The sequence below is a fragment of the Hemitrygon akajei genome, chromosome 8 (genome assembly GCF_048418815.1).
Source record: "Hemitrygon akajei chromosome 8, sHemAka1.3, whole genome shotgun sequence".
NCBI lineage: Eukaryota > Metazoa > Chordata > Chondrichthyes > Myliobatiformes > Dasyatidae > Hemitrygon > Hemitrygon akajei.
This window is the reverse complement of record NC_133131.1, coordinates 98,962,083-98,977,635: the sequence shown is the minus strand read 5'-3', so window position 1 is coordinate 98,977,635 and position 15,553 is coordinate 98,962,083. Positions and strand designations below refer to the sequence as shown.

At 37.6% G+C, this 15,553-nt stretch overlaps 1 protein-coding gene across 1 annotated transcript in view; it reads left to right on the top strand.

Moving 5' to 3' along the window:
• galnt12 (UDP-N-acetyl-alpha-D-galactosamine:polypeptide N-acetylgalactosaminyltransferase 12) overlaps positions 1-15,553 on the top strand; it is a 49,662-nt gene that overhangs the window by 14,751 nt on the left and 19,358 nt on the right. The window contains exons 2-3 of the mRNA XM_073054237.1: positions 9,852-10,021; positions 12,548-12,737. Of these exons, the coding sequence (XP_072910338.1) occupies positions 9,852-10,021; positions 12,548-12,737 (360 nt within the window). The remainder of the gene's footprint in view (positions 1-9,851; positions 10,022-12,547; positions 12,738-15,553) is intronic.

Genomic DNA, 15,553 nt, shown 5'->3' with positions numbered 1-15,553 from the left:
TGTCCTGGTTCAGCTTGTTTTCCACTGAGTGAACACTTAAGGGCAGCACCGATGACAGGGCCAGCCCCCAATCCAGTACAGATTCCAGTGCACCCACAGAGGCCTGTACTCTCTCCCACACTGCCTGCTGGGCAGCTTCCAGTGGTGACACTGCAGCATGAGGGCCTGGTCCACGTAACAACCAAGGCAACATGGCTCCCTTGCAGTCAGATTTGCCAATGAATCCGTGAACCGGACCTGCATTATTCTACATTAGGAATGTCCAACAGGGTCTTTCCATCGCAATAAAAACATCCAAGACAATCGTTTGCAGTGTTTTATGGATGGCCCAACTCTTTGGCCAACAATAGTCTGTAACAAGGAGCAATATTGCTATCGATTAACTTGCTGATAGGGTAGACCCGCAGTATTTGATATTCTTAATATCCTGCAGTGTCTTGAGATTGGGGAAGAAAAAGTTGTAAAGGACAAAATATTACACCTTTGAATGGACCCAGAGGGGCTGCTGTGACCATCTTACTGGAAACATAAAATGTATATAGGATTCTGAAAGTAGATTATGTATTCATTGCATGCATCATCTATAATATTATAATTTAGTTTATTTTTTTGCATAGTTTAGAACCATTTGATTTACCCATGTTTTTATGAAAGCCACAAAACCTGTTTTCTTTTATAGGCTAATGTATCATACACCTTTAGAGTAGTTTTCATGTCTTTGCTAGGTTTAATGAGAAGATATACTAATCATATTGGCTAAGCACAATGTTGTGCTTACTGACAAATTCTCTCCATTTTGTCAGTTTTGTGGCCAACTTAATATTTTTATAGATATATCAATTTATTTCTCAAATAGAGATTTTTGAATGAAGGAATGCTAGTATCATTTAACCAATGAAAATTGTGCTTCAAATAGATCTTGAACAGCCCCATGTCTAAATGTTTTTCATCACCTGTCAATGTCGCAGTTGTTTAAGTGAAGAGTGGAGGTCTGGACTCCAGATGTCCTTTGTCTCGTGTCCACGTCACTGGCTTTGAGTTTAGAGGCCCGGACCCTGGATTTCCATTGTCACCCAGCCACGTTGCTGAACTTTGAACATGGAGTGCAGAGTGGAGACCTAGACTCTGGTCTGACCACCAACATCTCACAACACTGTCCCTAAGCATTAACGTGTGCCTAACTCCCCTCTCTGTCCCCCAAAACCACCCCAAAGGACTTAATAAACAACTAAGCCTAGACATGACCTCGATGGAAACTGCAGCATGGTGCCATATTGACTGGAACAAATAGACTAGAAGGAAGACCTGCAATTGATTTGACTATTGAGGTTTTAATGACTGAAACTGATTTTTGCAGCCTAATGTTTTCCATCCCTTTTCTCGATGCCTGAGCCAAATAATTTAAATGAGTGTTTTTAAAAATTTCTGACTTGTTAGGCTGTTGTATAATGTGATTATGAACAAATAAAAACGGCAGCCAGTAAAAGACTGCCATCATGATTGACCCTTTGTTGTAATGGTCACCCAAAGGCCATGATCTGTTTGTGCTCCCACACCTGATACCTGAAAGATAAACTAAACAGCAACAAAACATCTTAAATCTATTTTTCCGTGGGTAGGAATAGGGAAGGGGATGGTGACTGTTGTTGATAACATGGTATCTTTGTAAGCTCTGATCTCAAATATGTTTCAGAAGTTAATTGTGAAGTTCTTTTATAATAGCCATGAGAGTTAATTTTGGAACTGTATCACTAGAACCTGAGGCTCCTGAAAGAATCTGATTTGTATAACTAAGTTGCCTTGTACTTTCTCTCATGTTGCCCAACATTATGTAGCAAGTTCATTTTGACAGATTGTTTTTCATAATGTGATAGTAAGATAAATCCTCCATCTACAAAAAACAATGAATTTTTGACTTAAGTAATTTACGCTTTAGTAATTTGTGGTCAGCATCCCCCAAAAAGCCGTTTATTCAGTCATACAGAATTAATTTGGATGTACAAGATCCTGAGGACATACACTCAGTGCTTTGGAGCAGATTTTTCTCCTCCGCTATGAACAGTACTTCATTTTTTTTTTGCACTATTTTGTAATTTATGGTAATTTCTGCTTTTGCACTGTACTGGTGTCATGAAATAACAAATTTAACATAATAAGTCTGATAATCATGATTCTGGTAATAAAATTACCATGGAAATGAAAAGTTATTCTAACTATTGTGTATAGCAAGTTGTATAGATGAATTAGTCATCTAGTAAGTTTTTTAATGGACTTGTACACTGTCCAGAAAGTGGTATAAGACCATAAAAGTGTGCCGTGATAGGAGATGTTAAATGTGGGAAGTGTTCAGGTGGGATGATTTGGAACTAAATGGTGATCATCAGTGGAGAATAATTCGGGTATGCTCACACATTGTCAGTAAGATAAATAAGACATAAATTGATCCCTTGAATTGAACTCACCAAATGGGGGAAGAAATTAAGTGCAATTTAATACCGGAATGAGTTGACCATTCTTGAAATAAATAAAATCAAGTTATTCAGTACAAAATAATTAGACCTGGTAATAAATAAGATTGAAGTTCTACAGTTTTTGTATAGAAACTATGGAGGGCAGTAGTACTCTTGTTAACTCCAGTGCAGTTGCTATAAATACAGTTTTTAACAAAATCCATTACATAAGGATTCCCTGAATAAAGGTCCTATACAAGTCTGGTTTATTAGATTTGCATATGTAGTATCCTGGGTTAAATAAAAAGCACTTGAGTCATACAACCTCCCATGGTTCCTTAAATATTTTGCAGTGGTGCCTATTGTAATACTGAGATTTTCCAATGACTAAGGAAACAAGCAAAATTCCAAGGTTAGTAATGTAAAGTTACAAGGTCGAGAATTCAGACTGGGAAATGGAATATTGGGGGGGGGGGGGGGAGAAAATTTCATTTTGGAACTGAGAGTCTATTACATTAAAAGATAAATTGATGGATACATTCACACACACAAGATTCACCATTGAACAGGTGCTTTGTTCCTGTTGTCCTTGGTAACGAGTCTAAGATAATTACAGTGGATTCTGATTAATTGGACCATCAGTTAATTGGGGCAGCTGTTTATTTGGGACAATTCTTAAAGAGCAAAATCTAAATTGAGAAAATAGCTGGCATTCCCTTTGTTTATTTGGGACACTATGCTGTTTAATTGGTGCAGGAGACTTGCTAAACAGTTTCTAATTTCTATCAGTCATGTGAACTTGTATGGCTGTTAGAAATTACCCTGTGCTTAAAGCAATCAGTTTTCAAATTGATATTTTTGTCACTGATAGCAAGAAATAAACAGCAAGACAATTCAGAACTGTTTTGGAGATATCAGAAAAGGCTGAGAGTGAAAAGGAAGCTACTTCACTACTTCAACAAATTAGGTATTACGAAGAATTTGAAGGTATCAAAAGTCATCTTGAATGTTACAAAGAAAATGAAGATTTGGAGGATGCAATTGTTACAAGTGTTGTATGAAGGCAGTCCATTATTTGCATTAGATGTCAATGCTGATTTTGTTCATTTACAGTCAATCAAAAGAACATGGCAGATGAATTCCTCTATTAGGAACTAATACAGTTTTATAGTACTGGAGAGGTATTGGTAGTGCTCCACTTTGTTCTGTATTTCATTTAAATACATAATTTGTTACTGAGTTAAACAGTTTGTCTTTTTTTTATAGCTTTTAACTATTTCCATGAAACTTGGGCTAATTGGGCAGCAGCTTATTTGGGCCAAAATGTACTGGCTCCCCCCTAGCGTATCCTAATTAACTAGAATCCACTGTACTTTATCCTCTACAAGATGAGTAATGCTTTTTATAAGGTACTACCTTACCGTACAGGTGCTAATAATAGTGTTTTGGTTAAAATGTTTGTCAGTTTGAAAATGGTATTTCCCAAGGAGTTAATTTATACGGTGAATTTTCAAGTGTATGATAAAAGTTCTGTTTTTTTTTAGAAAGCTGACCGAAGATGGTAGGGTAGTGTAGCCTTTCCTGCTATTTAAAGATCACTGCCAGCATCGTTAAAGGATAATAGTCTGTTACAAATATGTTGAAGAGATACATGAAGCCTTCCAGCAAGACCTTTAAAACAAAGTTCTTTCTAAGAGCCTACCAAATGGCACATTTTGAGCTTGTTGAATCTAACTATTTAATTTTAATTGTTATTTCCTTTTGTAGTTTAACAATCAATTATCTGCTTGTATTTTAAGTAGGTTTAATTCTGCTAAGAAAAAACCATTCTTAAATTAACAGCCAGGAAACGGTATTGAAAGCAATTTAAACTTTGAAAGCAAGTAGTCAATTAGCTGAGTAGCTGTTCTTTCAGGTTTTATTCTGATGGGGTCTGTTAATCTAGTAGGAAACAGTTTGACAAAAAGAAGTTGTCAGTGTCTATACTCTGTCTCCCAGAGTTTTATAATGGCCTATTGCAAATAAGTATTTAGGCAGACACATGAATAGGCAAGGCTGCAATAAATTTAGATTGGCATTCGTGGTCGATGCATTGTTGGCTGAATGGTCTATTCTTGTACTACACACATGTTCTACGCTTCAATCTATAACCTGAAAACCTTGTGAAAACTTGACTTGTGGCTCACCCTTGATGTACATGTTCATTGGCTAAAGATGAGAGTTTTGTTGTTGATTGTGAGGGTAGTTGGAAGAACAGAATGCAAGAATATTTGTTTTGAAGTATGTTATCCATGGTTCATTGGGCCTTGTAATATTGGATTCTAGATCTGGTGGGAATTGGCAGGATTTATGGCTTGTATTGAACAAATGATCTCAGTCATGTCATGAAGGTGGGAGATGTTTAGTACCTGACAGATGGGAATGGTTGTAGGGAGAAGTGGCATTAGTAATTGTGATAATTACCTGAAGTAGTTTCTGCTTCAGATGTCTTAAGCCCATTGTTTTCAGTATCAGCAGTTATTTGCTTGTTGTACATCAAGAAAACCACAATGGAAAAAAGGTTTAAGCAATGTTAGTTAGTTGTATAACTATATGCCTGGTAATGGAGAATTGCCAAAGAGTGGTCAGATGGGATTCTTAATAAAATTTAAAAAAAACTGTAGATTTCTGAAACCTGAAATGAAAACACAAAATGGAAGCAGCAGTAGTCTGTAGCAGTACTTTAACTACTTTAAAGTAGTTTTTAATTTGGGAACAAAAACAATGTCAGTGGAGGTTTTCCCTTTTTAAATTTAAATGTATCTTTGGCTAGAATTGCAAGTCATGCTACTGAAGCAAAATTGATGAAGAACAGATAAATTTACATCTTTGATGCCGTTCAGCTTATCAAGTTTGTTCCATTATTCAGCTGAGGGTGAGAGCTCATTTCAGAATGGCAATTTCTCCATTCCTCTAAGACCATAAGCTATAGGAGTAGAATCAGACCATACAGCCCATCCAGTCTACTCTGTTATGAATTCTGCAGATTTGCCTCTCTCCGGCTGAGGAAATGCCTCGTCATCTCAGATGTAGAAAGCCGAGGAAGAAGTGATGGGAGCATCGCTATATAAATGTCTTTTGATGTTGGGGAGTGACCTTTGCAATAGGTAGCAAAGGATTAAGAGCTATGTTCCTGGATATTAAATCTACCTTAAGCAATTAAACTGGTTTGCTTGATAGCAGGTTTAGTGAATGAAAGATGGAGGTAGGTGTTGGTTAAAGGGGAGGATGAGGCAGATTTGATTTTTTATAGCTGTAAACAAGAGGTTTTGCGTAGATAGGCAGATTGTCTGCCATAATGACAGCTGAAAGAACTCCATGTGGTGCAAAGATGTTAGCTACCAAGTTTGAGTCTTGTGACGCAGAAAAGCATGGTTAAAATCTATGCTTGCTGTGGATACTACTCCTTCAGATCTTTAATATATTAACTGATCTTCCATGATCTTGTTTCAAATATTTTTCAAGACACATTGATCTGTAATTGTTAGGGTGTGTTATGTCATGAAAATTATAGTTACATATGGTGACTGAATAACATTACTTTTAATTGCATTATACAGAGTAATTTGGAGATTGAATCTTACAGCTTAATTTTTCCATGAAAAATAAATTTAAAAAACTTAGCATTTTATGTATGTTGTATTTGTAGAGTTTTATTTTGCTTTTTTTCTTTAAATCTACCAAGGATCAAACATAATATCTGCCCTATTTTCTCTAATTGGCCAGTGTTAGACTTGAAAACATGATCTAAAAATAAGAGCAAAAGCACTTTATCAAGCAAAGGATGAAGTTTGTATGTGGCTCAAGATACTGAATGCCTTGCATGAATCTGTTAGTGTTAGCAGTTAGTAAGTTTTCAAGGTTCATTAGCTATGCTTGTGTGTGGTGGTGGGGATCTTGGGAGAATTACACTTCTAATAAATAATTCTGAGGAATGTGTAAATAGGGAGGGATGTACTTGAGAGCAGACACAGTCAATTGAACTGGATGCATTGGTTTAATTACATCAATGTGTAGACCTGGAGTAAGGATTCTGAACTTTCAGGAAGAGTACTTGCACTTGCTTTTTAATGATGGAGCTAAATGGCTCGAGGTTATTATTGGCTCTGAACAGTGCATTCAATTAGTACCATTTCCTCCATGTGTTTCCAACTAGCCCAACATCTTAGACTATTATTCATAGGAGCAGAATTAGGCTATTTGGCCCATCTAGTCTGCTCTGCCGCTTCATGGCTGATTTATTATCCCTCTCAACCTCATTCTTCTGTTTTCTTCCGGTAACCTTTAACACCCTCATGAATCAAGAATCTATCAACCTCCACTTTAAGCGTACTTGGTGTCTTGGCCTCTACACCCATATGTGGCAATAAATTATACAGATTCATCACTCTCTGGCAAAAGAAATTCCTCCTTGTCTCTGTTCTAAATTCTGAGGCTGAGTCCTCTGGTCTGAGACTCCCTGACTATTGGAAACAACCTCTCCACATCCATTTTATCTAGTCCTTTCAATGTTCAGTGGGTTTCAATGAGATGTCCTCCTCATTCTTCTAAGCTCAAGTGAGCACAGGCCCAGAGCCATCAAGTGCTCTTCATATATTAGCCCTTTCTTCCCCAGAATCATTCCTGTGAGCCTCTTCTGGGCCCTCTGAAATGCCAGCATGTCCTTTCATAGATAAGACACCCAAGACTGCTCTCAGTACTCTAACTACATCTGTCCAATGTCTTATAAAACCTCAGCATTGAATCTTTGCTTTTATATTCTAGTCCTCTTGAAATGTACGTTAACCTTAATGGTCACTGTGGCTCAGATCTGAGCTGTATTAACTTGCTAGAAGAATTATTTCAAAAGCTGCTGAAGATATAATAGTTAAGTTCTCTGAATTATGACAGACCTGGAGTAATATAAGACTATCCACTCAGTGATTTGCAGATCTGAGTTACTTTTAAAATGCTATTTCTGTTACAGTGGTGCTACAAAGTTAGTAAACCCTGTAGAATTTTCTCTATTTCAGCATTAATAGTGACCTAAAATATTATCAGATCTTCATGCAAGTCCTAAAACAAGGTAGAGAACTAGATTATTGAGAAAAATGATTCAATATTACATGTATTTGTTGGAAAAAGTGTATGAACCTTTGCTTTCAGTAACTGATGTGACCCCTTGTACAGCAGTGAGTTCAGCCAAACCTTTCCGGTAGCTGTTGATCAGTCCTGCACATTGGCTTGGAGAAGGTTTAGGCCATTCCTCCTCACAAACTGCTTCACCTCTGGGATGTTGGTGGGCTTTTTACATGACCTACTTGCTTCAGTCCTTCCACCACATTTCTATAGGATTAAGGTCAGCACTTTGAATCGGCCATTCCAAAACACGGATTTTCTTCTTTTTAAACCATTCTGTTGTTGATTTACTCTTGACTTTTGGATCATTGTCTTGTTGCATAAATCAGCCTCTATTAAGCTTCAGGTGACAGACTGCTACCCAGACATTCTCCTTTAAAATTCTTGACACAATTTTGAATTCATCATTCCCTCAACGATTACAAGCTGCCCAGGCCCTGAGGCAGCAAAGCAGCCGGAAACCATGATGCTCCTTCCAACATGCTTCACAGTTCAGATGAGGTTTTCGTGTTGGCGTGCAGTGTCCATTTTCCTCCAAACATAGCATTGTGCATTTCTGCCAAAATGTTCTACTTCGGTTGCATCTGTCCACAGAACATCATCCCAGAAGTGTTGTAAAAGATCCAGGTGGCCTTTTGCAAGCTTGAGACATGCAGCAATGTTTTTTATTTTGGAGAGCAGTGGTTTCTTCCATGAACACCATTCTTGTTCAGTGCTTTTCTTAAGTGGACACGTGAACAGAAAGTTTAACAAGTTCTAGAGATTTCTGCAGGTCTTTTGCTGTTACTCTTGAGTTTTTTTTCCACCTCCTTCAACATTGCAAGTTGTGCTCTTGGTGTGATCTTTGCAGGATGCGCACTCCTAGGGAGAGAAGCAACAGTATTGAGTTTTCTCCATTTGTAGATAATTTCTCGCTGTGGACTGATGAACACTTGGGTCTTTAGAAATGCTTTTGTAGCTTTTTCCAGCTTCAGGCATCTCTACAATTCTTCTAAGGTCCTCTGAAAGTTGCTTTGATCAAGGCATGGTGCACGTAAGTCTTTCTTGAGCGGAACCTGACTTTGTATGTTTTATAGGGCAGGGCACCTCTACAACCCACACCTCCAATCTCATCTCATTGATTGGAACACCTGACTCCAAATAGCTTTGTAGGAGGCATTACCCCCAGAGATTCACATACGTTTTCCCAACAAATACATGTAATATTGGATAATTTTCTCAATAAATAGATGAGCAAGTATAATGTTTTCGTTGTGTTGTTTATTTCATTTATCTAGTTTTAGGACTAGCACGAAGATCTGATGACATTTTAGGTCATATTTATGCAGAAATTGAGAAAATTCTACAGGGTTCACAAACTTCGTAGCACCACTGTAGGTGGCCATGCTGTTTTCAGATTGTATTGTGCAAACTCAACATATTTGAGTTTCTTTTGAAGAATGAAAACTTCCATCTATGCTAGTCTAGCTTGTCATTACAATTGTACTTTGTGATAGTTCCAAATTCTTGGAGCAATGAATGATGGCCTTTCATTCCAGGGTAGTTGAATCTTATTTTTTCGAAGGGACATGGGGAATTATAACTTAAATGATTAAGTTCAGAGATCCTTTTATTTCAGGCAATAAATAACCTTTTGAAAGGACAATTTTGGGAGGCTAGATGTCCTCTTTTTATGAATCTTGAACTATTGATTTTTCCTGTACTTTAATAAATTAAAGCTTGTTGATTAATACTAAAGTACCTGATAGACAGTGTTTGGATGCTTGTGATTGAGGGAAGGATTACTTTTGTTGATGTGACCTTTTGTAAGAGATGAGGAATCGTTTTGTTATCTCTGAAAAGTAAATCAAACCAAATTCTGAGATTTCTATTGCAATTGATCTTAAAAGAATCTGTATGGTTGCATATCAAAGTGACAATAAGTGAAAATGATAACTGTGTACACTTGTGATTTCCTTGAAATCACTTCTTTTGACATTTGTTTAGTTTATTATGTAATGATCATACCACAAGTTACACTTTTAAAAATAATTTTTGAACCAGGTATTTCTGATGTTGTTGAACATTTGATCCTTAGTAAATTAATAGTAATAATTTATTTTTACTGAGCAGTTTTTTTCTTCAAAATAGTTGTGCATTTTGTAAGAAAAATAGTTTACATATTTGCATGTGTCAGGTTTCAGCAATGCTTTGTGCTTCTACTGCAAATATATGCACTTAACATTTATCATGTTACATCTTCAGATGTAAAGAGAAGAAATATGATTATCGAAATCTGCCAACCACTTCTGTGGTAATTGCATTTTATAATGAGGCTTGGTCAACGCTCCTGAGGACAGTTCATAGCGTTCTTGATACTTCACCTGATATTCTATTGAAGGAGGTTATCATAGTGGATGATTACAGTGAGCGAGGTAGATATAGCTTTATCAAATTAATGATTCTTTTTCTTGATGTTATGTGAAGCATGTACATGCCAGACACGCATTTGATAAAGCAACTCAGTTTTACTTTCAAACCTAGTCCAAAGTGAATGATGGCATTTGGATTTTTCATCGCTCAATTTAATCCAAAAATATTCACATAACTGAATGCTATGTTTAGAAATGATATGATTCTGCTGCCATTTTGTGCAGCTGAAGATGTTCATTAGGAAGTTTACAAGTTTTTCAAAAATTTCTTTTGAGTTGAGTTCATATTCTGTAGATATTTCAGCTTTGAGTTGAGTTCATATTCTGTAGATGCAGCTTCATCCATTCTTTCCAAATCTGCTGCAGCCAGTTTTTCTAACAGCAAATATCTTGGTAAGTTCCAAGCTATTTTAAAACTTGGTTTGCATCTGATCTCTAATTCTGGTTGATGAATTGCATAAAACCTCTTGCTCTGCTCCAATTAACTTTATGATTTAATTTGCAGATGCCCAATTTGAAATGTTGCTATTTTTATGATAGATCTGACTTTTCAAGAAGTATCTGTAATCTTCCTTTTTTGGGTTTATTTTATTTGAAAAGTGATTACAGCACCAATGTTCTTGCCTGCCAGTCTGTAGTTCCCAAATTGCATTGATCTCTGCCCTTTCTCCATAGCCCTTTCAGAAATGACCTACTTCCTCTTTAAATATGCTTACTGATCTAGCCTCCACAAACATCTTATCTGGAGAATTCCAGAGATTTTCCGTCTTTAAGAAGTATCTTGTACATTAATATAAATGATTGCCTTATTATCCTGTATCTCTGTACCTTCGTCTGAAAATTTCCTATGAGATGAAACATCTCAAAATCAACCCAAAGAATCTTGGATATTTTAATAATACTGTATTCTTCAGAACCCTATGGAATATAGATCTATAATTTATTTTAGTCATTTGTGATCCAAATGATCTTAGTGAATCTTTCTAGCGCAGTCTCTAGTACTAAAGTATTCTTTCTTGAATGAGGTTACTCCAGGTGTGTCGTCACTAGTACCCCGGTCATGTGTAACAAAACTGCCCTATTTCTGAACTCCAGTTCCCTTGCTGCATCTGGCTGATGACAATTTTTGCAAATGGTGCATAAGAACACCTACATTTCTGCACTTCCACTGAAGTGCATAACTTTACAGTTTCCCACACAAGCCTCTACTCATTCAGCCCATCTATATTCAATTGCAGAGTCTCGATATCCTCGTTGCAATATGCCCTTTCGCCTATTTTCATCAGCAAACAAAACAAGCTCAGTTTTGGGCCCCATAAGGCATGTTCATTCTGTGCTAACCACCAGACCATAAACTGATAATGTGAACAAGTAATTTATTTTCAAAACTAACAATAGATTTGTTTTTTGTCAAGTCATCATTTTTTTTATTTCCCCAAAACTCAAGTGATCTTTCAGTATGCACCCTCCAAAAATTTAATCTTTTTCTAACTTTTGTTTCCTCTTTATTGTGTTTGTGCATCATCTACATGGTTGTCTGCTTTTTTTTAATACAGCTTAAATTAAAGCTACACATATCCTTACATGGTCACTACCTAGGCTACTGCTGCACCTTGTCTAATCCTGTCCATCTAAACCCCAGCCCCATGTTTTCCTTTGTTCTGACATTGACATTGACTATTCTCATTTCACCCCCCCCCCCCACCCCGCCATTAAATTTTTTCATTGTGTAGTACCCGGGGAACTTATTCTGCTTTGGGAAATGTATACAGTATGCGCAGATCCTCTCCAAATTATGAATGCCCGAGTTAAGGACAGTCTGTATGTGCAAACAAGTGTTTGGAAGACTCGGCCCTTGTTCAGTGAGTGATTGAGACTGGTTGCTGATTTTTGTTCCTATGCCTACTTGCTTTCCTATTGCAGCTGTTTCTGTGCTTCTACACACTTTTTCCTTTTGATTTAGAAGCAGGGCTTATACAGTTTTGTGCAGATGTATGTTAATGTCATTGTTGAAACTGATGTTGCTGTATTACACTGTTATCAAAATGTAGAGAACATTTGACAGTAATCTGGGGCAGAAAGGTAAAGTGTTTTCTTCTAAGAATGACATCCTCGTGTCCATCTTTGTTCTCAAAGAGTACTTTTTTTTGTTGCTGCAAAACTGTTGAATTGTGGTGACTGAAACCCTGCAGTTCCAAGCGAAACTGTCATTATACAACCACTGAAACTAAAGTAAATTGCAGAGTTTTGCACAAGTAAAAGTTGATTTTAATGGGGTTATTAGAACCCAGATTTGGGAGGTAGTACAAATTCTAAACTGGCTGTTTTATGGAGTCCGGCCTACCTTCCTGCTCACTGTCAGAAATTTGTGAACAGAAATTTGTTTTCCACAAGTCAACCTTTGTGCAATGAAATATAAGACCTTAATGGAGGAATGTTTTCAGAAAAAGTTATAGCATGGTGTTAAAATTATGCAAAGTAGAAAATAAAAATAAAATTCTGTACGCTCAACATTTTTTCTTTTGACAGAGCACCTAAAAAAGCCTTTAGAAGATTATGTAGCTGGTCTCCGCAAAGTTCGATTGATACGTGCACGAAAGAGAGAAGGCTTGGTCCGTGCACGATTGCTGGGTGCATCTATAGCTTCAGGTGACGTCTTGACTTTCCTGGACTGCCACTGTGAGTGCCACGTGGGTTGGCTGGAACCATTACTAGCGAGGTAAATTGATGCCTTGTCATTGGATATCACAATGTGATTGTGTTTATCATGCTCTTGGGTTGATAATGATATAGAATTGCATAGAATACAAGACAGAAATGGGCTTTTTGGGTGAATCGGTGCAGAATGGCAGCAGAGCCTTCTCGGGCTTTTGTTGTGAAGCTATAACCCCACTCCTTTACCTTGTGTTGCCTCTGACTTTTGGATTTGGAGGACCATTTCTGAGTTGGAGTAGATGGTATGTGCTAAAGATGTTAGACTTCCACGTGCACCGTATGATGGTCCATTGGGCCTGCAGAGCGTTTATGGTGACATCAAATGCTGTAAAAAGCTTAACATCATTTGTGTGAGCTTCTGTTTAAAGAACCCCTTGCAACACAATTAGAGCAACTCTTAATTAAAGAATTGAAGCCAAATGACATGAAAAGTAGAAGCAAATGTAGAACATTCTGCTTCTTGTGTCTACTCCACTATTCAGAAAGATCATTTTTGATCTTTAATGTCACACCCACTCTTCTGGCTTAGCTCCTTGATTCCACTAAGTTCAAAGTCAACGTTGATTTTGTCATTTGCACAGGTACAGGAATACACAAGTACAGTGAAAACCATGCAGCAGCATCCCAGGTACATAGGATCAAATAAACCACCTTCATAAGAAAAACACAAACTAAGTACAAGTTGTACTCCACTTTTACAAGAAAGAACATATTGAGAATAAAAACATGCAATGGGATCATGGTGTTGCTAAACTATAGTGATCAGGGTTTTGCTAGTTAGTTCAAAAACAGAAAGGTTGATGTGAATTAGCAGTTGTTGAACCTGGTGGTGTGGAACTTCAGGCTTCTGTATCTCTTAACCAGTGGTAGCTGCAAAAAGATAGCAGGACCCAGATTGAAAATCCCAAAAACCTTTGAATATGCTTCTCACTGGAGCCTTCAAACTGCTCTTGGGCAGAAATTCCAGAGATTCACTGCTCCCTGGCATGAAGAAATTTCAATCAGTCCTGTATGGCCAAATCTCAATTTTGATATTGAAAATTCTGGTTTGTGACACTAGCTAGGAGAAACATGATTCTCATATCAGTCATGCCAAGTTCCATAGAATTTTGTATGTTTCATGAGACTATCTCTTACTGTCCGAGGACCAGTCTGCTTTATCTTTCATCCATAGGAAGAACTCCTCAATTTGGAATCATTCTGTTGAGCTGTGTATTTCCTTTATCACAACTAAATCTTGATTCAAGATACTGGCCATTTACATTCTGTTCTGGGTGTGGTTTAATTTGATTTAATCTGATTGTATTAAAATCTCCTTTGCTTGTGTTTAAATTCTCTTTCAACAATGAGCAATGTTTGCCTGCTGATTTATTTGCCATATGTGGAAGTCACTTTAAGTAATTTATTTATAATGATAACCAGGCTCTTTTGAACACCAATACTTTTTAGTATCTTGCTAGTTAATAGAAAACTCCACTTTTCTGCATTTACTTCCAACATGGAACTTCTTGAGTTTTCCTCAGAATATTTTATTTGCCTTGTTGTTGTCCATGCATTTAGATTGCCTTTACCTCCCTGAAGCCTTTGCATTGTTCTCAAGCTGGCACTCGACTTTGTACAATGAGATATTACAGCTGATTCTCATCAACACTATTGTTATAGATTAAATCCTGTGGCACCCCAGTAGTCACAGCCACCACACTGAAAAACCTATTTATTCCTGCATTTTTACTTATTGAAGCAGCACAAACAAAATGCTGGTGGAACGCAGCAGGTCAGGCACGAAGGGTCTCAGCCTGAAGCGTCGACAGCGCTTCTCCTTATAGATGCTACCTGACCTGCTGTGTTCCACCAGCATTTTGTGTGTGTTGCTTGAATTTCCAGCATCTGCAGATTTCCTTGTGTTTGCCTTTTTATTTATTGACTTATTATTGGTGTGCATTAGTAAATCACCCCAACCTTAATTTTGTTTAACATTGCATCTTACTGAAGGCCATCTGTAAATCACATTCTCAAAAAATCTCTTGATATGTAATATGTGATTTCTTTTATAAACAAAAATCAGTGTTGACCCTGCCTAGTTCTAAATGCCTCGTTGATATCTTAAAGTCTCTCCCTCGCTGGTCTAGTGTTACTCTTTTCTCAGTCCTTCCTTGCATATGGGGTTATATTTGTATTCCTCCAATCTGGAAACGATTCTGCGATTGGCACAACGTTAGAAGTTGATGATCAATGCATCCATTATGTCTGTAGTCAGTATTTCTCCAGACTTTGTGTGTAAATTGTCACATCTGCCACTCCCTCACCTTGTCCTTCATCCGATTTGATTCTTTCTACCCGTTTCTGCTGCAGTTAATTCAGTTTAGTTCATTCAACTTGTATCTCTACAAGATGGCGTCGCGTACGGTGGCCGTGTTGTGAGCTCAGTTCCAAAGCTGCGGTACATTTTCTACAATTTTCTTTGCATTTTCTGTTCAAGTAGCTGATAGTCACATCAGACACGACAGACTGACCCTTCTGAACATCGGAAAGATGGCATTTACTCACTGTGTGCCGCCCTTCCTACACTGGGACCCCCTGCTTGTGCGATCCATGGGAGACTCTCTTACACCGCCACTACCTTGGAAGAAGCGCCGGAGGCGAGGAAGAAGGACTGGTGTCCTGGTGAGGTTGAGACGACGTGCAGTTCAGCCACTGCTCCCTAGCATACTCCTGGCTAATGTTCAGTCCCTGGACAATAACCTGTGCGAACTGGGAACCAGAATCTCCCACCAGTGGGAAACAAAAGAATGTAATGTTTTGTGCTTCGTGGAGACCTGG